This window comes from Genypterus blacodes, unplaced genomic scaffold (genome assembly GCF_046128005.1).
Source record: "Genypterus blacodes isolate CSIRO-AG114 ecotype Tasmania unplaced genomic scaffold, CSIRO-AGI_Gbla_v1 ptg000120l_1, whole genome shotgun sequence".
Classification (NCBI taxonomy): Eukaryota; Metazoa; Chordata; class Actinopteri; order Ophidiiformes; family Ophidiidae; genus Genypterus; species Genypterus blacodes.
This window is the reverse complement of record NW_027466923.1, coordinates 1,770,621-1,791,470: the sequence shown is the minus strand read 5'-3', so window position 1 is coordinate 1,791,470 and position 20,850 is coordinate 1,770,621. Positions and strand designations below refer to the sequence as shown.

At 45.2% G+C, this 20,850-nt stretch overlaps 1 protein-coding gene across 7 annotated transcripts; it reads right to left on the bottom strand.

Annotated features, from left to right (window-relative positions):
- Positions 1–559: 559 nt before the first annotated feature.
- On the bottom strand, positions 560–19,496 carry chd8 (chromodomain helicase DNA binding protein 8). Of its 7 annotated transcripts, none has more exons than XM_076162135.1 (40): positions 19,418–19,496; positions 17,468–18,489; positions 17,079–17,369; positions 16,801–16,914; positions 16,498–16,717; positions 16,215–16,401; positions 16,014–16,125; positions 14,198–14,404; positions 13,929–13,997; positions 13,786–13,841; positions 13,574–13,691; positions 12,940–13,023; positions 12,698–12,835; positions 12,439–12,560; positions 12,084–12,327; positions 11,799–11,975; positions 11,381–11,524; positions 11,154–11,252; positions 10,874–11,033; positions 9,914–10,124; positions 9,510–9,705; positions 9,200–9,370; positions 8,781–9,071; positions 8,435–8,655; positions 8,135–8,337; positions 7,821–7,977; positions 7,642–7,731; positions 7,453–7,556; positions 7,167–7,290; positions 6,844–6,919; positions 6,374–6,645; positions 6,017–6,246; positions 5,079–5,741; positions 4,882–4,988; positions 3,669–3,890; positions 3,073–3,171; positions 2,862–2,975; positions 2,545–2,649; positions 2,352–2,456; positions 560–1,984 (listed from the first exon to the last, which is right to left on the bottom strand). In XM_076162135.1, the coding sequence occupies exons 2-40, from the start codon at positions 18,389–18,391 to the stop codon at positions 1,625–1,627; spliced, it is 7,587 nt and encodes a 2,528-aa protein (XP_076018250.1). In that variant the 5' UTR covers positions 18,392–18,489; positions 19,418–19,496; the 3' UTR covers positions 560–1,624. The 7 variants fall into 7 exon arrangements, with proteins under 7 accessions (XP_076018250.1, XP_076018247.1, XP_076018248.1 ...); XM_076162132.1 differs by having other exon boundaries at positions 16,215–16,717; positions 17,468–17,608; positions 17,690–18,489; XM_076162133.1 differs by having other exon boundaries at positions 16,215–16,717; positions 17,468–17,605; positions 17,690–18,489.
- Between the last annotated feature and the right edge of the window lie 1,354 nt (positions 19,497–20,850).

Genomic DNA, 20,850 nt, shown 5'->3' with positions numbered 1-20,850 from the left:
CAGATAAATGTTTTTTATTCGTTTTTACCATTTAAAATAATTTAATATAACTGTGAACGTGTGTTAGGTTTATCAATTAGACTGTATGTAAATGCCTATGTATTGAGACATTGAGTCATGGGGAAATCTAGTTTGCATCTGCTTCAATAGAAATTTAAACCACCAAATCAATCATGTTTTTATGCATTTATTATCTTTTGGGTTTTAAATCCACAATTCCATCATGTGGAACGGTGGTTTCCCATGTGACACAAAATACTGGGTTTGTCATAATTATCAAAAAGATTTTATATATGAGATACTAGGTCATAACTATGAAAATATAAAAACTTTTGTTTTTGAGATTCAGTGGGTGAAAACTGATGGACTCCCTCCTCCTTCTGACCTGCAACACAGTCCTGCCGCCACAATTCCTTCCACCTGAGAACAGCAGACACGACTAATAGAGGTAGTGATTCCTCTTGTTAGAAATGGTAATTTCTGGGTTCAAATGTTTTGCCTACATCAGATTCTACCAAGACAAGAGGAAGTGGTAATGAGACATTTTTTTCAAAGAGCACTTCATGTATGGAATCCTAGCAGGATGATGATGATGATTTTGGAAAATTCTGAACGTTACATACCATAGCTTTAACACCTAATGAACAACAGTCAGCAGAGGAGACCGCTTACTTCTTGCTCCTCTCTCTTTGACCAAACTAGGATTTTTGATGAAGATGTTACCGAGTGATGAATCTAAAGAGAAGCTTCAGTACATAGTAGACAGTGCCGTGGGGGGATCTCTAAGATTGCTAATGCGACTTCTAACATTCATTGATACATTTAGGCTTTTATCATCATCAGATGCATAACAGAAGCAAAGGTCACAACAATACAATAGTCTAGATGACACAGTTGTTTTCAATGTAGATTGCTGTTATTCATATCACAGATACAGTCAGATCATAAAACAAGAATAGTAACTCATTGCTGTCATCTTCGCACCATAGTACACAACTGACCAGCTCTACATTATACAATACACCCATCTCATTAGCACTGCATCAGTAACTAATACGGTACTTCATCCCCCCCCTCCCCTCCCCTTGAGCGAAAACAAAAACAGTACATCCACACACACTGGACCCCTTTTTAGTTCACAGAGCATCTGGACACGTGTTGTGGCCAAACATATTTGGGGATTGTGGGGGTATGGATGCAGGCTCTGCTCAGTACACAAGTCCAGTTTCATGTAGTGCCAGAGGACCAGCATTGAGGTTATTTGATAAGAAAAGGGTTTGTTTGTACAGCAGGGGTCCCCGTTTGGTCACGGCTGGGAATGTGATGGGTATTCATAGATTTGGAGGAAGAGGAGGAGAATGACAAGTGAGAAGTCTCAGCATTTGCCATTTTTGTCAGAGGAGAGGACGATCAAGGAGAAAAGCATAATTCTCAATGAAAATAAAGATGGGTGCAAACCTGATCCTTTCCTGGAATAATTACTTTATAAAATAAACGAATAAAAGTAGAAACAGAAATAACACATCCATCCTTGATACAGGAATCTGTAAAAATAAATGATGAGGAACAGAATGGTTTATTTTTAAGGGGATGAAGTCAAATTCATTGGTGGAGTTAGAGCCAGTCAATCATCTGAGCTAGATGAGGAGTCGGAGTCCTTTTGTGGTATGATGACATCGTCCAATAGGGCTTCTTGATCAGAGCTGTCATAGTCTCCTTGGGACAGGCTGTCGCCGCCCTCCATTTTAACATCGAAGTCCGGACTGGTGAGGAAGTGATGGGAGCTCTCCAGGTCCTCCTCGTCCATCATGTAGGCGCCGTCTGACACCAGAGTTTCTTCAACTCCGTCTATGTGGACTTCTTCATGGGTGGGCTCTGGAGCGTGGTGGTGGTGATGATGGTGGTGATGGCGGCGTCGGCTTTTCTTCGGGATCTCCGAGTGTTCGGACAGCAGCCGATGGAAGAGGGTCTCAGGCAGATAGCCCTGGGAGAAAAACAAACCAGATATTAAAATCTCTACCATGGGGAAGAAACAAAGTCAGTTGTTCGGTGGCCTGAACTTAGACAGAGAGAGACAACAGAGAGAAGGATCCTTGTTGTCAGAAGCTCACGGTATTGCCACCAGGTCTGGAAGAGCTCCATGCAGGTGCCCCACCTGCCCTGTAGGAGTCGCTGGTGCGTTGACAAAAACAAGATCTCTCTGCCAGTGTCCCAGCCACAGACCAGGCCAACTGGGTCCATAGGAGCACGTGACCAAGTCAGAGGTGCTGCTCTCAGGAGGTGAACCCAGGCCTTAACTCAGTGTGAACAATCCCCATGCTTTCCCAAGAGCAGAGATTTGTGATACTTACAGAATTCCGAACAGTGTCAGACCACTCGGGTGCGACGGCACAGTCGAGGTTCTCCTCCATGTACTCCCGCAGGTCTTGCAGCATTGGACTAAATGAAGCACCGACCTAAAGGGGAGAAATGTTTGTTTGTTAGGAATGACACGGTCACATCAAAGTGAGGGGGTTGGGATACATGAAGCCAGGTATGTCTCACCTTCTTTCCAGTCCTCATGTTAATGATCTTCACCTTCTCACTGCCCGTCAGGGCTTTGTCTGCCCTCCTCCTCCTCCTCTTCCTCTTGCTTCTGTTCACAAGAAGCTGAGAAGACGAGACAAATAATGGATGAAAGAGAAACAAGTCAGAAACAAGGAAACTGCCCTGGCAAACGTTAAAACGCTTCTGTAAGACGATTTCACTGTATTAAGATGATATCAGTCCCATTTTAAACTGAAACATCTCTGTGGCAACATTATCAGTGTGTGTGTGTCTGGGGGGGGTTCCATTTCATAACTTATTTATTGTGTATTTACCTCCAGCATGTCTCCCTCCACCTCATAATCAGGGTTCTCCTTCAGCCAGGTGGGAGGATCCCTGCGCCGGGGAGTACGATCCAGTGGGTCCATGCTTCCTTCATGGTCTGATAACTAGTAGAGGCGCAGATATTGAACCAAGGTTAGCAACTCAAATCTGATGCCATTTTGTTTTGTGTCTATGTGCTTTATATGTTAACCTTATACGTACATGTACCTCTTGATCCTTGCGCTTCTTGCGGCTGCTCTCTCCACCTGACCCATTGGGCATCAGGGCCTGCTTAGAGAAGGTCAGCTTCAGCCCCTCCTCCTGGCAGGGTTACAGACAAAAGGGCATCTTAGACATCAACTAAGAATGAGTTCTATTGCCTCCATTTTAGTTTAAACTCTGAACCATGTCACACTCTTTTGTGATATTTGGCTGTGAAGATGCAATAACGACTCCACACAGAATTTTAAATGAACGTCTCCATATTTCACAGAATTTCATCAGCTATATTGGACTAAATTGATTTTCCCGTTTCCTTTGGCATTTGGATACATATTTCTTCCGGACTCATTCCAACGTCACACTGCAAGTTTTAAAATACTCAGATGAGGACTTAATGAAGCTTCTTACATACTCTCCTTTTCCTCCAGAGTGTAAGGATGAATAGTTATACAACTGAGAACTCTTAAATGAATGAAATGTCAATTTTACGCTCCGATGCCTAAAAGTCAAACGTCATAAAGGTCTCACCCCCCTCACAATGTTGCCACGGTCTATAATCCCCCCGCCCCCCAATTGTTTCTCCAACATATTCTCACCTTAAGGAGTTTGACTGTAAACTCTCCATCTTCTCCATCTGCCCCTGGGACACCGGGTGTGCCGCTCGCTTTGCGCATCATCCTGGAGTAGGCCAGCTCGTCTCCACCCAGCTCCAGAGCCGGATGTAGTTGAGCCTCAGTGACGTAGCGGCGCCCTGAGGGCCACTGGCCTGTCAGGACCAGCGTACACAAGCTGTCCAGACGGTTGATCAACACTCGGTCCTGAGAAGATGATGAGAAGGGTAAATCAGTCATTCATTCATTTAGCAAGTAGGAGGTTCCTGCACAATCTCTGTGTAAAAACATAAATAAATGTAAGTGCTGAATGTATTTAAATGTTTGTGCTCATTTACATTACATTAAGAACAAAGCAATTCACACTTGCAGCAACAATTGGCCAAAGCATGATCCAAGTCTGGCCCCGTGTTCGGTTTGAAGGATTGGCTGCTGAACAAGTATTTGACTGTTCTGATGCCAAAACTGTTGTAATCACTACCAGTAATAAGACTAAAGACTGGCTGTAGTAACACATGTTGCAAAATGCAGAGTTTTATAACCCAGACAATCTATGGATTCCATTTTTTTGTCTTTGTAAAGATGAGCTGCGACTAGAAAACACTAGAGAACACACTGCATCATGTAGGGCTGGGAGCCAATTATGGATCGTTTCCAGCGGTGCACAACATGTCAAGTGTTGCCAACCACACAAAAACAGACTCAGCTGTGTGCAATACATGATGACCTTCAGTGTTTACAGTGATAATAACCACTGAAATACTCCAGCTTGTTTTCCAGTCACCGGAGGGAGTGAAGGTGACTCCTTCTCCAATACAACATCGCTATTCATAGTATTCTATTTGTATGATATTCACAACCCAGTGCAATAGAAAGAAGACATGCAATGTAACAAATGAGTATGCAAAATGTAAAAAGCAGTGGTCAGCCCCAACAACTTAACCTTCAAATAATTTAGAACAGGCAATAATTTAGAATTGGCCTTGATTTAACATTTAGATAATTACATTCCTCCACATTTAAAGCAATGAGTTGAACATAAACACCTGATTCCTAATGATTAGGACCTTCAAACCATCACAACTAGTTAGCTTCTGAAAAATTCCTTCTATCTGACATGATTCAACAAAACCAAATTAATATTCCTCAGATCTAACCGTGGCCTGAACTAAACATTATTATTATGGTTCATTCTTACCTTGGGCCACTCAAGTCTGAGAGGATCAGGAGGTGGAATGCCATCTTGAGATGGAGCCATAGAAAGTAAACTATTATCTTCATCCCCATCACACATCTTCAAACCTGCTGAGAAAAAACATGGAAAAAGGAAATTTGAGTTAATTCTTTTTTGTTTGCCGGCATATAACTCTTTTTTTCCTTAAACTGCAGACTTACCTCCCACCCCCTCTTCCTCACTCTCTCCACTGTCATCACTGCTGCCTGATCGTTCGGATGAAGATGAGCCTGAATCGGAATCAGAATCGGAATCAGATCCTCCTTCACCCCCTCCCTTTCTTCCTTCTCCCTCTGATCTGTCTGTCCTCCCTCTGTTCTTCTTGTAGTTCCAGTCCTGCCCTCGCACTTTGGCATCATGATGCTGTAAGGCTGTACTCTGGAGCTCAGCACTGATGTCTCCTCCTAGCAAGTGGGACTCCACAAGTCCCTCCTCCTTCACACTAGGTCCCTCCCCCTCAGTCTTTAGTTGACTAAGCGGCATGAGGAAGGGTGGCTGGGGTGCCGGAGGGGGCAAGGCCTGCTGGTTCTGGATGAACTCATCACGGCACTGGGTAAAGGAAAACTGTGTGTCTGGAAAGATGGAGAGCTCAGTGCGACTGACACCGTGCACTGAAGCTCCCAGCATCAGCTGTCGATCGTGGTCCGGCATGCTCCACCACGTGGGCAGCTCTGAGCTAAGTGGGGCCAGAGTCAGCCGCTCCTCCAGGGAGGTGTGGGGCAGGACTCGCTCGCGGAGGCGACGCAGGAGGCCGATGCGGTAAAGGGTACGGGACGCACGCTCCTCAGTTATGGGGGCCACAGTCTGGGAAGCCTCCAATTGATCTGAGAAAGATAAGAACAAAGATGTTAAAAGCTTTTTCTTTGTAGATTCACTTCACTATGGTCAAAATAATCCCATGCGTTTGTTCAACTGTCAGCACCTTTGGGTGAGCAGAAATTAAGTTCTGGGAGACAATCCTATCAGATATCAAGAGTGTGGTCTGTCAACCCAAGAGCACCATTTATTTACCAGCCATCACACACAAAATGTCTCTGCTTGGACTTAAAACTCAACTTCTTGTGCTATACATCTAGGAATCCTCAGTGGGAGTATTTACCTTCACGGCCTGAACGCAGGTGGCAAACCCTGCGGCACATTGAAACAAAGGAGCGGAAGTATCGACTCAGGCTCTCGTCCGTTTTCTTGTCCAGGCGAGCAAATGTACGGAAGCGGGTCCAATTAAACTCAGGGTCTGTGCTCTCAGAAAGATCGGGTTCTTTCTTTATCTTCTCCACCCCGAATGTTGACACCACTCGGTAGAAGTCACACTCCTCCCTTCTGGTCCACCTGGGTGCAAGGCAGGAAGCAAACATGATGTTAAACCAGGATTACTACAATACCTTAAGTACATTTTCCTATCTGTAGATTGGTTTAGTTTAAGATGAAACCATCAGTCTTCAGTGTGTGAGCAAACCTCTGCTGGCGCTCCTGCCGTGCAATCTCCTTCAGCTTGCTGGCCTGCTCGCACCTCCTGCGCCTGCGATCGCCCTTTGCCTCAGCTTCAATCTTCAGCTGCTCCTGTCTGTAGCTGCGTTGGTAAGCTGTGATCAGCCGCCGTAGTCGTGCTGTAAGTGATGAACTGGAGGGCCAGTCACATGCGCCGCTCTGGCTAGACAAGCTCTCCATGGGCATTGGTCCCGACTTGTCTTCAACAGAAATCTCTTCGTCCATGTTAATTGCGTCAGACTGGAAGACAACAACAGGGCAATTAACTTAAGACAGTGTCTGAAACCAAACCTCTTGCTTTCTATATTGTATTTAAGGGGCATTAGCCAGAGCAATGTCTACTTTCAGATCGGCTAAAGAAATATTCACCAAAACCTTTTGTAAACAGACACTCAAGTGCTGACAGAAACCTGGACTGAAAATGCTTCAGAGTCCTACCTCCTCATAAAGATCTTTGGTGTGTCTCGATGCAGGCTTAAACTCTGGGTCCTCTGAGTACTTATCATACTCGGGACTGCACAAACAAACACAAACAAAGCACCATCAAGCAGGAGAACAAATATGACATTTCTAAGACTTCATTCAGGCGTCCCAATTCTGTCGATGAAGGTTGATTTCAGTCTTTCAGGTAGAAAAGGTGCAAAGCAGTTAAATTCACAATGGACTCTACAAGACTAAAATAGAAACACATAGAAGTCTGAATGTGAGGAGAGGACTTTACTGTAAAGGGAAATGGCTAACTTAAATAGACCATCACTCACTCATCTCCCAGCTCGGCATCACCAGTTTGCTGCTCGGCATCAATGGCCTTATCGTCAGGCCGACCCACTCGCTCCACAAAACAGAAACAGGGATCAGCGCGCATGGTGGTGTACATCTCATAGCCTGCCAAACAAACACAGTCAAGGTTACTGTAAGTCTTTGGCACTGACGAGTTCCAGATTTTAAGTGGACAGCTGGATTAGTCCGGCACATACAGTATTAGAAACAGCTGGAGCATGCATGAGCTCTATTCACTACAATGTTCCAAACACTCAGACCACTGACCATGTTTGAATACACCAGCAAGCAGAGCGCGGTCTGCCTCCATGTCCCACCATCCAGCAGGCACTTCCTGTTGTTCCATCTCAGGCATCCAGATGTCCACTTCCCTGAAAAAGAAGCAGCTTCAAGTTATTATGTTGGAACAATGAATTTCAGTACCTGACACCCTGCAGAATGGGCTATATCCAATACCTGATGTTGGCTCCTTTAAGGACAGAGTCTGCGTGTTCACCAATCACCTCCTGTTTCAGGTAGTAGAGCATCCGCACCCTCAGCAACACCCTAAAACGGAGGAGAAGAGATGTTTTACGGGTTGAGAAATGGATGCAGGCAGATATACACAATGACAAAGCTAAAAGAGCTCTACTAACTTGTTGCATTGGTGCTTGAGGTGTTTGCGGTAGCTGTCGTCAAGCAGCAAGGTGTCGGGATTGTACTTGCGGATCCACTCAACCTTCTGGACATCAAATGTACTTTGGGCCTTTACCCTCTTACCCTTCCTGCCTCTTGGCACAGGAATGGACAGGCCTACGAGGAGAAGGAACATCACCGGTCATTAGTAATGCTTTACAAGCCGTACAAATGCAATAAAGCACTTAAGACAATCATCCAGTTTTGTTCTGTGCGCCCATTGATAATTCTCTCAGGCATGTGCAGTTTAAACTATGCGAGTGCGTTTCCCTACCAGAGTGGTTGAGTAACGTCTGGGGCTCGCGTCCATTCTCTGGCGGCGTGATGAGCTCCCAGATGAAACTCTTGATGTTTTCATCTCCGCGGTAGTGCAGCAGGCAGAAGACCAGAATGACACGGCAAATGGTTTCCACATCGCGCTCACTCAGACGGCGCTTACATCTGGCATGTGACAGAATGTCTTTCCAGCGACCCCAACTGCAGACGACAAAAACGGTGAGAAATAAGATAAAGGTTGCTTAATTTAACTACAAGTACTGTGCAAGAACAAAGCTTGGTATTAAACATCACCTACCCATAAACAAGTAGATGTTTCTCCACACGGAAACAATCAGTGCGTCCGTAGCCCCCTCCGCTATGGCGATCTGAGCGTCGCGAAGAACGCGACTGCCTGGAGTTTGCGGGTGGATACTCCTCGTCGCTGTCTGGATCAGACAGTTCCCCGCCTTCCCCTCTCAATGTGGAGTACTGACGGGTCTGCTTGCGTACTCTGGGTGTGTCGATCACAAGGGTGTTCTGTGAGGAGAGAGAGGTAACAGATGTACTTATGGGTTGATAAACAATACATATCCTCCTGTGTTAGTCTGTTGTTGAGTCAGATTGACCTTCAGAAAATCTGTTTTTTAACCAATCGTCATTACCTTGCGGTTAATGGAGTCCATGTCTATATCGGCTTTCTTGGCCCACTTCTCCCAGAACTCTGGGTCATCCAGGGCAATGTCATTGCGGTTCTCAGAGGCCACGAAGCTGGCCTTGGAGAATGTGGAGCCCTTGCCCTCGCTCTCTATAGTGATGGTAGTGGCCCTACGCTGGAGGATCTGGTCAATGTCTTCCTCACAGAAGCGACTTCCCTCATCATTTTCGTCCATAATTGCAGCATAAGCGCCTTTCCTCAGCAAATCCTCAATCTCCTTTTTGGAGAACTGCTGGACCTGTTGAAGGTGACATGGAATGACAAACATGATTAAACATTAATCCACCCTAAAGTTCAAAAATCCAGATATTTTTAGTCGAAACAAGTGAGCCTTATTTCTTTGTTGAAGCGCTGGGCTCGTCTTACCCCGTTGACGCTGCTTTCCTTGTTGCCACTCATGCTCTGCAGCACTGCACGGTCCAGACCGAGCTTCAGACTGGCCTTATCCAACATCTCTCTTTCATAAGAGTTCCTGGTGATGAGGCGATAGACCTTCACCGCCTTCGACTGGCCGATACGATGGCATCGCGCTTGGGCCTGGAGTGGGTACAAGAAAATGGCATTCGGAGTTCAGAAAGAGTATCTTAACGTGATATTACATATCAATGAGTCGGTAAAAAAAATACACACGTCTGTGATTCAACTTTATATCAAATGACTTGAAACATTATTGTACCTGCAGGTCATTCTGTGGGTTCCAGTCTGAGTCAAATATAACACAAGTGTCAGCAGCAGTGAGGTTAATACCCAGACCACCGGCACGGGTGCACAGCAGGAAGACAAAGCGGTCTGAGTCAGGCTTGCTGAAGCGATCAATAGCAGCCTGGCGTAAATTTCCACGTACTCTGCCATCGATACGTTCATAAAGGTATCTGGGAAGAAAGTAAAGTAAAGTCAAACGCTTGACACATACTGATAGGAATAGCAACTTTTGCAACTTGTGTCTTCAACATGTTTTGTCTACTCCCTTTTGAACTGTTAACATTGTTTCAAGTGAGAGACCGAAGGCCAGACGAGGCCACAAACAGCACCTGCAGAGCTTGTAATTTCCCTGATGCATTGTAATCTCGAGCCTCGTACCTCTTGTTGATGAGGTAGTCCTCCAGGATGTCTAAGCAGCGCACCATCTGGGAGAAGATGAGCACTTTGTGGCCGCCAGCCTTAAGGCGCGGCAGCAGCTTGTCCAGTAGCACCAGTTTACCCGCAGACCTAATTAGTGCCTGTAGATGGAAGTCAGAGGCCATTGGGTCGTACACCTCGCGCAATTCTGCCACTATCTTCTCCTCCGCACCTGCACAAGAGAGAGAAAGAGAGAGAGAGAGAGAGAGAAAATTCAGCCTGTGTAAATTTTTCTACATAAAGAGGATTGCTTCAGAACGTTCCAATGTACATTTCTTTAACTAAGTCTATGATTTGACTCATGGCACACAGCATTATGTCCAATATCACCAACATCATATAAACTAAGCCTTAAACTAACAGCTCAGGTGACGTCCCAGTGTTTGTAACATGAGTAACAATGTGTCATAAAATGCTTGTGTGTGTTCCTATGGAGAGTGGTGAGCACGACCTTGGGCACTGCACACCACTGCGCTTTTACAACATGATGCTACACTTTAACTGTTTACCACCTAAATCAAAATTACAACAGACAGAGCAGCTTCGAGAAATATTTGTCTGTTTTCTGGGCTGAGAAATGTGTTGTGGCCATAGACGGCTCATCTTCGCCACTGTGAACACAAAGTAAATCCTCTGCATTTGAGCCATCCTGACCATTAGTAGCAGCATAAGGCCAGTGTGGTGTCCTGAGACCAATGGCACAGAGCAGAGGCAGGAGTAATAAGCTGTGTTCTAACGGTGTGAACTGAAACTGGAGAACATGGGAGGAAACCAATGCAGACACTGGGAGAACAGGCAAACTCAAGATTCTTTTACATGATAATGACATAATGCAGACTTCATACTAGGAAAGGAGCTCACGGTCAACACCATTTAGTTATGATTGCTGCTTGAGGAGGACTTAACACTGAGGAGCCTTACCGGTTATGAGGTAGGGGTGGTTGCAGCACTTGCGCAGCTCCATCATAGTGTTCAGCAGGTTGGGGACGTTACTGTTACTGTGGGCCCCTAAGCTGAGGAAGCTGAAGTTCCGCTCCAGAATGGCCCGGTAATATTTCTTCTGGACATCTGTCAATTCAACCTGGAAGAGAGGTCGGTCAGACGTTACAGCTCACTGTGTAGCTTGCTTTGTGATGTTTGGTTGGTTTAACAAATCGGCTGATGTGTGTTAAAAATCCCAGACTGGAATAACCTCACTAACCTCAATGATGGTCTCCTGTTTGGGTGCCAGGTTCTTCTCTACGTCTTCTTTGAGCCTTCGTAACATCATGGGTTTCAAGATGGCCTGTAGTTTTTGTACCTGAAGAACCAGAAAAACACGTGTTAATGAAAGGCTAATAAAAGGAGTAATGTATAGAGATAGAAGGGGAGAATCTGTGCATCTGCATTTAAGGTGTGTCCGTAGTGAAATCAGTGCTCGTTTCCCACCTGTTCCTCTGTTTTGAGGTCTCCGAAGTCTCTGAGAAATTCAGTCTCTGAGGGGAACTGGGCTGGCTCCAGGAAATGAAGCAGACTGAAGAGTTCTTCCACAGTGTTTTGGAGAGGCGTGCCTGTCAACAGCACCTTGTGTTCCTGGAAAAACACATACAAAAGGCAAGATGTGAGAGACAGGCAGTCGAGGAGAGGTTGAGTGGTGAGACAGAAGGAACAACAGACAGACAGGGCAAGAAATAAGGCAGAAGATATGAAAAACATAAGGAGACAATACATTGAAAACAGAGAAGGGTCAGGAGGAAGAGAAGGACGATAACAAAATAAGGAATGCTGTATCATAGAAAATTAAAAATAAAAGTATTAAAGCAAACTTCTGTGATCCGTAATAAACATTTAGCTGCAGTCAACTCACCAGATCCAACATCTTCAGGCTGTCCAGTAGCTTGCAGTTGCGATTCTTGAGACGGTGAGCCTCATCAATGATCACGCAGCGCCAGGAGATCTCCCTCAGCTCTGGGCAGTCAGACAACACCATCTCAAAGGTTGTGATGAGGGCGTCAAACTTGTATGCACCTGGGATCAAGTGTTCCTGTGGACAGAAAGCCAAGTTTGATTTTGAGTGCTGTGCGATGCATTTTTAAAAAAGGCATCAAAGTAAAGCTGTGTGTATCGATCTAACCACTTTAAAGACCCCCACCTTATCATCCTTGCAATACATTTCGTATTGCTGGATCATCTGTCGGCTGGCCAGGCTGCCGTGGTAGACGATGGCATTCATGTGGGTCCATGTGCAGAACTCCCTCTCCCAGTTGGTGATGGTGGAGAGGGGAGCGATGACCAGGAACGGGCCCTGTATTCCACAATCATACACCTCGGAGAGGAGGGCAATCGACTGGATGGTCTTTCCCAAACCCATCTCATCTGCCAGGATACAGTTTTGCCTGAAAGACAAGAAAGAGGGAACATTCAACACATTAGAAGATGTGCATTCTAATGCAAAACACCCAAAATACTGCCGCTCCTAAAGAGACCCCAACTTGTGTGGTACATACCTGTTATACCAGTTGAAGAGCAGCCAGTTGACTCCTTCTAGCTGGTATTCTCTGAGTGTGTTCCCATTAATGTACTCTCTGGTCTCTTCCAACTTCTTCCATGCACTAGCTGTGGGCCTTACCTGAGGGAGAGACGAGAGATAGGCTTAATACCGGGAAATAAAGCTCACCGTGTTACTCAGGCATTTGACCAATAGAATTCTTGTTTAGTGACTGAGGTCGACGACTGCCCGGCGTGACCTTGTGTTTCACTGCTCACCGTTCTCTTAAGGCGAGGTTGCCGGTTTTGTATTTTGCTAAATTCTTCCACCTTGCCCTCGTCTACATCCTCCTTGAGCTCCCAAGTGGCATCTTCGTAAGGCAGTGAGCACCACTTCACCAGGTAATAGATAACGGGCTGAAAAAGAAAACATCCATTAACACACACGCTCATTTTTAATGCCGACAGGCTCCTCACTTCATCCTCCAGCCCCAATGCAGCTAATTATCCGCGGCTGTTACCTCGCCGTTGTCCTTGTCCACACTGTGGGACTCGTCCAGGATCCTGTCCACCTCCACATAATCTGGGTTGAATGGCTCCTCCTCCTGAATACAAGCACAGGATTAGATACACATTTATGGAAGTGTGCGAGGCTGTTTGCAACAATGTACAACCGCTTAATTCACCAAAATGAGAACATACAGGACCCATGAAATTAAAACGTAACCTTCCTGGGAACAGGTTTATCCTGAAACAGTGGAGGTGATTCATTCAAAGAAAAAAGGCTGCTACACTGTTGCAAGGACCGCCACAAAATGTGCGACAAGGAACAAAGTATCTGTTCTTAAATGTGAGTGTTGGCAGGAATGTGTATCAAGGGGACCGACTGAGGAATCTCACGGAAAATGTGTTGGATCAGTTTTTTTTAAATCACAGATTATTGTTTATGAGGCCTCTAAAAAGACAAAAAAAAAATACTGTTTTTCAAAGTTACTCCCAAACATGAAACATCTCTTTCAACGCAAACGGTGAGAGGCTGGTCAAGCTATGTTTCTGTCGTGTTTCGATGGTATTTAATTGATCAATTTGTCCGAGATATCAATCCCTGATACGATGCGGTTCAGCCTTTACAGATCAACCATAAGCCTGTCTCACCTCCTGGAAGAAGTGCCTCATCTGGGCGTGCTTCGTCTTGAACCTCTTGATCTTCTGATGGATCCTCTTGTCCTTCTCAAGCTGCTCCAACGTGGCCCACTCACAGTGCAGGTAGGAACTGAGCACAAGGAAGACGAGGACAAATTTTAGCTCTCTTCGGTCAACCTAAGTCTAATGATGGCAAAGACGATTCTGAAGATATTGACACTTACTAATTCTTATATTTTACAAAGAACTCCTCAGAAGTTCCGTAGAGGCCGGGAGACAGCTATTAAATGAAAGAAAATGTTTTCAGACTGTGGTTGACACAATTAAATACAACATTTATTTCAAGTAATTAATGAAACACACATACCTCCTTCTTGGCCAACCTCAGAGACAGAACTTTGTCTACAATTGCAGCATCTTCCTCACTCGGATTTTCCTGGTAAACACAAAAATCTTTCATTACACAACCATAAGAATTTACCAAGATGCTGTCAGGACAACCAATTTAACCCTTTGTGATAACAGTGTCACCACAACTACAAAAACTTCAGAGACCGACAAACAAAACCCGGAACAATTACTTTGAATTATAATTCCACCCTCACTCGGATTGAGGTAACTCAGTCACACACTCACCACGAAGAACTGCATGCTTTGCAGTCCATCACCATCCAACTCCATTTCCTGTTTAAGCTGTGCCGCTGACCCTCCGCTGATGGAGGCCACGGCGGCGGCAGTGGTTGTAACATCTACGTCTTCTTGCTCGTCCTCGTCGTCTGTTATCTTGATGTCCAGGTCCTCGGTGTATTTCTTCCTTTTAACCACGCGATTGGAGCGCCTCTTCTGGCCGGAAAGAAGATTTGTAAGTTAAATTTGGGTATAAAAAAAGTGAAATGATTTAAGTAATAGCAAAGATATTCCCAAAGCATTTATGCGGAAAATGAATCCACTTCATAATGTTATGTAGAATTTAATCTAAATTACAGTTTCATCTAACTAATCTTGTGCAAGGAGCATTAAAACACTCCTATGGTAACATCGCCACTTGATGATTCGGCAGGGGACGTCTCAATTTACCCAAACCATCATTTCCTTTTTGATGATGGAAAGCGACAATTAGGCTTATTCAACTGCTCACACTAGACGTACTGGAAACAAAAACATGATCCAAGGTTCCCCAAATGAGATTGCAAGCAATTACAGAGCCCTATAATAACACTTTCACAGAGGATTTGTGACAAGATTCCATAATGACCCTGCCGCTGAGCCGCTCCTCAACACGGAGAGCCAAATGTTCTTCTGCCTGACAAGTGTTCAACTGGAAAACTGGGTCGCTAAAGAATTATTTCTGGACATTTTATTGTGCTAAATAACGTGTTAAAGTGAGTGGGGAGTTTTGTCCAGGAATAAAAAAAAGCCAGAGCAAAGTGGGAACAGTGCATGGATCGACTTGTGTCTCGCAACCAGCATCATGTCTCAGCAGGAAACCGTGCTGCGATTCATTATTGATTCATACAGCATAAAACACATCAACCAAACTGAGTAAAAAGGAAGTGTTACAACACACAGTAGCACAACAAACGATCAACAATAAGGAAGGCTGAAACATCTCCACTTTCAACTCCAAAATACCACCTCTCTGTTCACGCTGGCTTTAAAGCTCTATTTCTGGGTAAGGGGTGCTTGCTACTTAGGGGAGCCATGTTCAGTGCCCTGGCTTTCAATCCCACAGGGAAGATGCTTTCTCTGGGTAAGGACAGTTACTGTGCTATGATCTGTCTTTCTAGGAACCTCAAAGTCCACCTTATCATCTATTTTGTTGATTGTAGATTTCAGACACATTTAAAAAAAAATGTTTACCAAAAACCCCATGCTGACTTGGTGCTTGCACATAAACTTGTGTTTGCTGAACGTAATGGATCCTCTAAGTATTGCTCAGCGACTCCTCCCTTGCCATATTCATTCAGCTTAGGTTTGTTTAATTTATGCACTAGGTAGGCAAATGAATATGGCACTGGAGCACAGTTCAACAAAAAAAGTACCTCTGTCATTCAGAGAAGGGGGCTGTAAAGAAGGCTATTAAACATCCTTTAGCTTTTGTGTGTTGTTGTGCATCCATTAAAATGTTTTCTTCAGTTTAGACTGCTCTGTTCTAAATCCTGCTCGGGGGAATATTTCCACTTCATTCTGGAGCAACACACTGTCAGTGGCGCACATCATCCCAGAAAGGGAGCCGATGGCTCAAACTTGGAGGCACAAGTACACTGAATGCTCGAGATTACAAATTATGTAGCAAAAATCGCACGCAAAACTGCAACAGGCAAACTTCCCATACATAACTACCACTCTTATTTATGAGACTGCGTGTGTGTGTGTGTGTGTGTGTGTGTGTGTGTGTGTGTGTGTGTGTGTGTGTGTGTGTGTGTGTGTGTGTGTGTGTCTGTGTGTGTACCGTGATCAGGTCATCGTCCAGTGCTGCGGGTGAGGCGGGGCTCTGCTCCCCATCCGAGTGGTCGGAGGAGGCATTTCTCTTTCTTTTCTTTGTTCCCACTAAAGTGATGGTGCTGCAGGAAGAAATACAAATAAAGAATAAACGTCAAAAGAACAGTCGTAAATATTTCTACTACTACTTGAAGTGTACAAAGCAACTTACTTGGTCTTGGCCTTGCTTTTGCTCTTGTTGGCAGACCCAGGAATCATTGTGCCTGCAGCTGCTGAAGCTGTTCCTCCTACAGTCTTCACCTTGCCCTTCTTCTCAGCCCCACCTCCAGTTTTGGATACAACTCCTCCGGCTACAGGACTTTTCTTTTTACTGCCTCCTCCACTGGACTTTTTCTTAGCTGCAGACACCACAGTCATAGTGCCCCCCACGTCTGTAGAGGTTTGGTTGGATGGAAGCTCATCCTGATTAAGAACTCTGGGAAGATTCTTCTCACCCCGTGCTTTGGCCCGAGCGATGGCTTCGGCCACGATGCGGTTGGCCTTCTCCTGTTTGCAGAGGATCTCCACTCTTCTCACGGACGCGGGCTCACCAGGAGCTTTAGTGATGCGAATGGCCTGGGATGGAGTGGTGGTGGTAGTGGAGGAACCAGCGGTTGAAGTGTTGATCACCTTCACCACAGAGACTGTGCCACCAGTGCCACCAGCTGAGCTTGTCTGAGTAAAGACAAGGGAGAATTTTAGAAAAACTATTCATAAATGTATAGAAATAAAGTAACGGTCCACTTCGGGAGGTCTACCTGAGGCTGCAGAAGCATTTTGAGGGGCACCGCAACTCTCTGTCCTCCTTGGCCCTGTGAGATTTGTAGTACTTGTGGGCCGCCAGCAGTGCCTCCTCCTGAAACTAGCTGATACTGGAAGAATAGAAAAAGAAGTCACAAAATGAGAAGATTTGCACTGAGAATAATAAATCGCAGAAAAGGGAAGCAACGGTGAAAATCTCTACTACCACATGCAAATGATGTGACTCAGATGTGAATGAGTGGGGAATCCCAAATCAGTCATAGTTCTCCCTCACCTTTATCCCTCCTTGCTGATTGGGCTGCTGCTGCACCTGCAGCTGAATTGTGAGCACTTTGGGCTGCCCTCCAGCCTGGCCTGCAGCCCGGGCCTGAGTGAGGGCTGCTAGCTGACTTCCCTGGAGCACCAGTTTGCCACCAGGGAGCTGACCCAGCACTAGTCTTGTTTGGCCTTGCTGCCCCCCTTGGGCTGTCTGAACCTGTGTGACCTGAGCTGTACCCTGGGTTGTCACAGTGCCAGCCTGGGAGGGCTGCTGGAGGACCAGGGTGATGCGCTTTGCCTCGCCACCCTAAAATCCCAAACACAGAATTACATTTATTATTAAGGCCAGATGAAAACAGAATTCAAACTACACTCAGAAGCCTGGGCAGGGTAAGTGGTACTGACCTGTGTTTGGGCCTGCATGGCTGGTTGGAGATGCACCTGGCCTTGGATCTGAGCAGTCTGTCCCTGTGACTGGACCTGGATCTGGGCAGTTTGGGGTTGAACCTGGACTTGAACATGCTGGCCTTGCGTCTGCTGCACCTGCTGGGGCATGGAGGTCAGTAGAACCTGTTTTACTGGTCCATTGGCAGACTGCACTAGCCTCTGCACCCCGGCAACACCCACCTTGACTTGACCTTGACCTGGGCTGGACTGATTCAAGACTGTTCCCCCTTGCAATATTGACATGCCAGGTCTCAAAGGAGTGCCAGACAACACACGTATGACCTTTCCACCGGTCGTGCCTGTGGCTCCTGATATAGTCTGCAGCACCTGGGCTTGACCCTGGGGACTTTTGAGAATGACAATTTTCCCACCAGCCTGCTGTGTGATGGCAGCTAGCTGCTGTGGAGTGAGCTGGTGAGTAATCTGTGTGAGCTGCTGTGTGGTGGTGGCAGTGGTGGTGGATGAGGAGCTGGAAACAGTCAGGGGTGAGCTGAACAGGACAGTGTTGGTGTTGCTGGCAATGGCTATAGTGGGATGGGTCTGAACTTGAGGTACAGTGTCAACAGGAGAGGAGGTCTGGACCGGGGCTACAGCTATGGAAACAGTCTGAGCGGCACCTATTGACACCGGCTGCTGTGTGGGGACTTGAACTGGGGCGGGGATTTGGACAATGGGGGCAGCTACAGGAACACCAAGGCCAGTCGTCGTGATTGTGAGCTCCGGGGTCGGCTCAGACTCGATTGGTGGATCCACCTGGCCCAGGGCCAGCTTAAGGGCTTCCTCCACCGGGTCTGAGGAGCCCTGGGAGAAGGAGTCATCAGGTAGGGCGTCCAGGTTAAACAGGGGTGTGTCCTCAAAGAGGTCCATGATGGGATCTGCCATCTTGCCCCCTCCACACAGGGAGACGGGCAAATCCGGAGAACTCTGAGATGGAAGCTGAACAAACTTTGTACAATTTGTCTCAAAGTTCAAGCAAATAACTGGAAATGGAGATAGATAGGAGAAACACAGAAGAGTCAGTTAAGCACAGAATCACAAGGATGCTAATATTAATAAAAGTAGTGCTGCTTAACAAATAGCAAGCACAAGGATAATTTTATACAACTAATACTGATCTACACAAGGGTGTGTCAAAATGAGGGTCGGGCATTTTGGAAAGATGAAAGATGAGTACCTTTGACCGTTAACATACAGAAAGTTTATGCATTTTTGTTAACTTTTACGCAAACATTATGCTGGCTATCAGTATGAAAATGTAAGCAAACCCCCAAAACTGTTGCAACTAAGTGAATCATTTGGAAACCTAGGAGAGAACCGACATGCAACTTCTCGTAAAGGAACTACTAACATGTTTACTGTAGCTAGGAAGCTTGTCCAGAAAAGCTTCTTGTTTAAAATGAGTTATTTTTCCTTCATTAGCTCGATACAAAAGAGTAGAAACAAACGAATGAATGAAAACAGTAGTTGGTGAAGTGAAGAGGAGCAGGGTACTGATGCTGGTAACCTAAGATGCTTCTCCGTCTCTCTCACACACACAAAACCGTCTGCTAGCATTAGCCTCAACCGCCAACCAAGATGTGTCTGTTACAAAAGGCATGTTGTGGCTATTGCTCGTTTAGCTGGGCTACTAATGACGGTTGAAAGAGGATGTTTGAAGTCTTTAGTAAGCTTCTCTGTCATTTACTACCAACCATTCAGTCAACCGGACTCCCTCAATCTCATCAACAAACCGGACCAAACCAAAGCAACGTGCCACAATAACCATTGCCCGTCAACGTTCAGACACGGGTTAGGCCGCAATACTGTTTCGGTTGATCTGTATCCAATTTTCAGCAAAAATACCTGAAAATAACGACCCCATCCACTACCCCAAGTCTCCCAGTTATAATTTCGGGGTGCTAAATTTACCTTTGCGTCGACACACATGGCTTTCTCCGTCTCACAACACTGTACGATTACAGGAAACGGCCAGCGAAGAGCAGGAACTAACATTCAAGCCAGAGAAAGCCTCGAAAGCACGCCCCCTACAACAACATCCGAAGCTGATTGGTCCAAACTACCCCGAGCCGGTAGCATTCAGGAGTTTCATTGGCTTTGTTAGCCGTCTGTTATATTACAGAGACGCTTCTGGGCGGGGCGTAAACGGGGGTTTGGTTGAGAAAACAATAAATGCGGCCTAGCTGGGATCATTGACTTATATATCAACATTGGCGTTTTACAACCGTAGATGCGTACATTACAACCCAGAGTCGACATTAAAGGGTCGAGTAGAAGAAAACACACGGTGTTCTGTTAATATCTAATGAATAATGGAGTGAATAACAACATTTAAGAGTCGCACACCGTCATTTTCCAGGGTTTTATTTCACAGGCTATAACTGATGAATCAGCCCGTATCAATTAATGAATGGAGACACATTGTGACCAAGGTCTGATACTCTCTACAAATAAATATGCAGGCTCCGTAAGCACGTTGGCAGTGTGTGGTTATTTATGAGAATGTTTTCAGATACTAATTAACACAATAAATTTGAAAACCAGTCTGATGTCTTTTGTGTTTGCGACGAGGAACCTGTATGATCGAGATTTTGGCGCCCTCTAGCAGGCGTAGGTGGTAGTAAACTAGTGTGGTCAATTTTGGGGGGTTCGTTTGAGAGACTTTGTAGTTTATCAGTAGCAAAATTACATTTCACTATATAATGCACTATTTTCCAGATCTGAGTATATTAGCTCTGAAATGAAACAACAAACTTAACTGTTATATTTCTTCCTTACTATACTTTTTTTAAATATATATTTTTTAATTCTGTATTATATAGTCAGGTCTGCACTTTATTCCATTTTCTCTTACACTTAGTACTTTGCACAATCGTTTTATTGCACTAAATTCAATTTCAATTTCAATATGCTGCTGTTGTTGTCACGTCAAAAAGAATTTCAATGTTCAGTATGACCTGTGTTTTACTGTGTACATGACAAATAAACTTGAAACTTTAAATTATATATTATACCACGTACATTGAGTACATGACAAGCACTATTCAAGTCATAAACACATAAAATTAGCAGTTTTATTTTAATCATCAAATTATTGTAATGGGAGATATGAATGGCACCCACCTGAATGAGGTCACTATTGTTCATGAGGTCTTCTTCTTCTTTAGAGTTTATTGGTGATTGGAAAACCACCTCAGTGATCGGCAAACCACCTTAGTGCAGAAAATAAAAATGAAATAATACAATACATGCAACCGAAAGCTAAACCCCTAGTGACATCATGCCCTGAGGATGTCCCAGTTGTTAATGACATCATAAACTTCATATTGACATCATGTCCTGAA

What these genes read in the sequence shown, in the direction of transcription:
- chd8 (XM_076162128.1), bottom strand. Translation starts at nt 18,391, where the DNA reads ATGGCAGATCCCATCATGGACCTCTTTGAGGACACACCCCTGTTTAAC. An exon ending in AAAAGCAAGGCCAAGACCAA is followed by an intron (nt 16,126 to 16,214) that starts GTAAGTTGCTTT and finishes TTCTTCCTGCAG; the next exon opens with CACCATCACTTTAGTGGGAA. An exon ending in ACCCACAGAATGACCTGCAG is followed by an intron (nt 9,371 to 9,509) that starts GTACAATAATGT and finishes TACCCACTCCAG; the next exon opens with GCCCAAGCGCGATGCCATCG.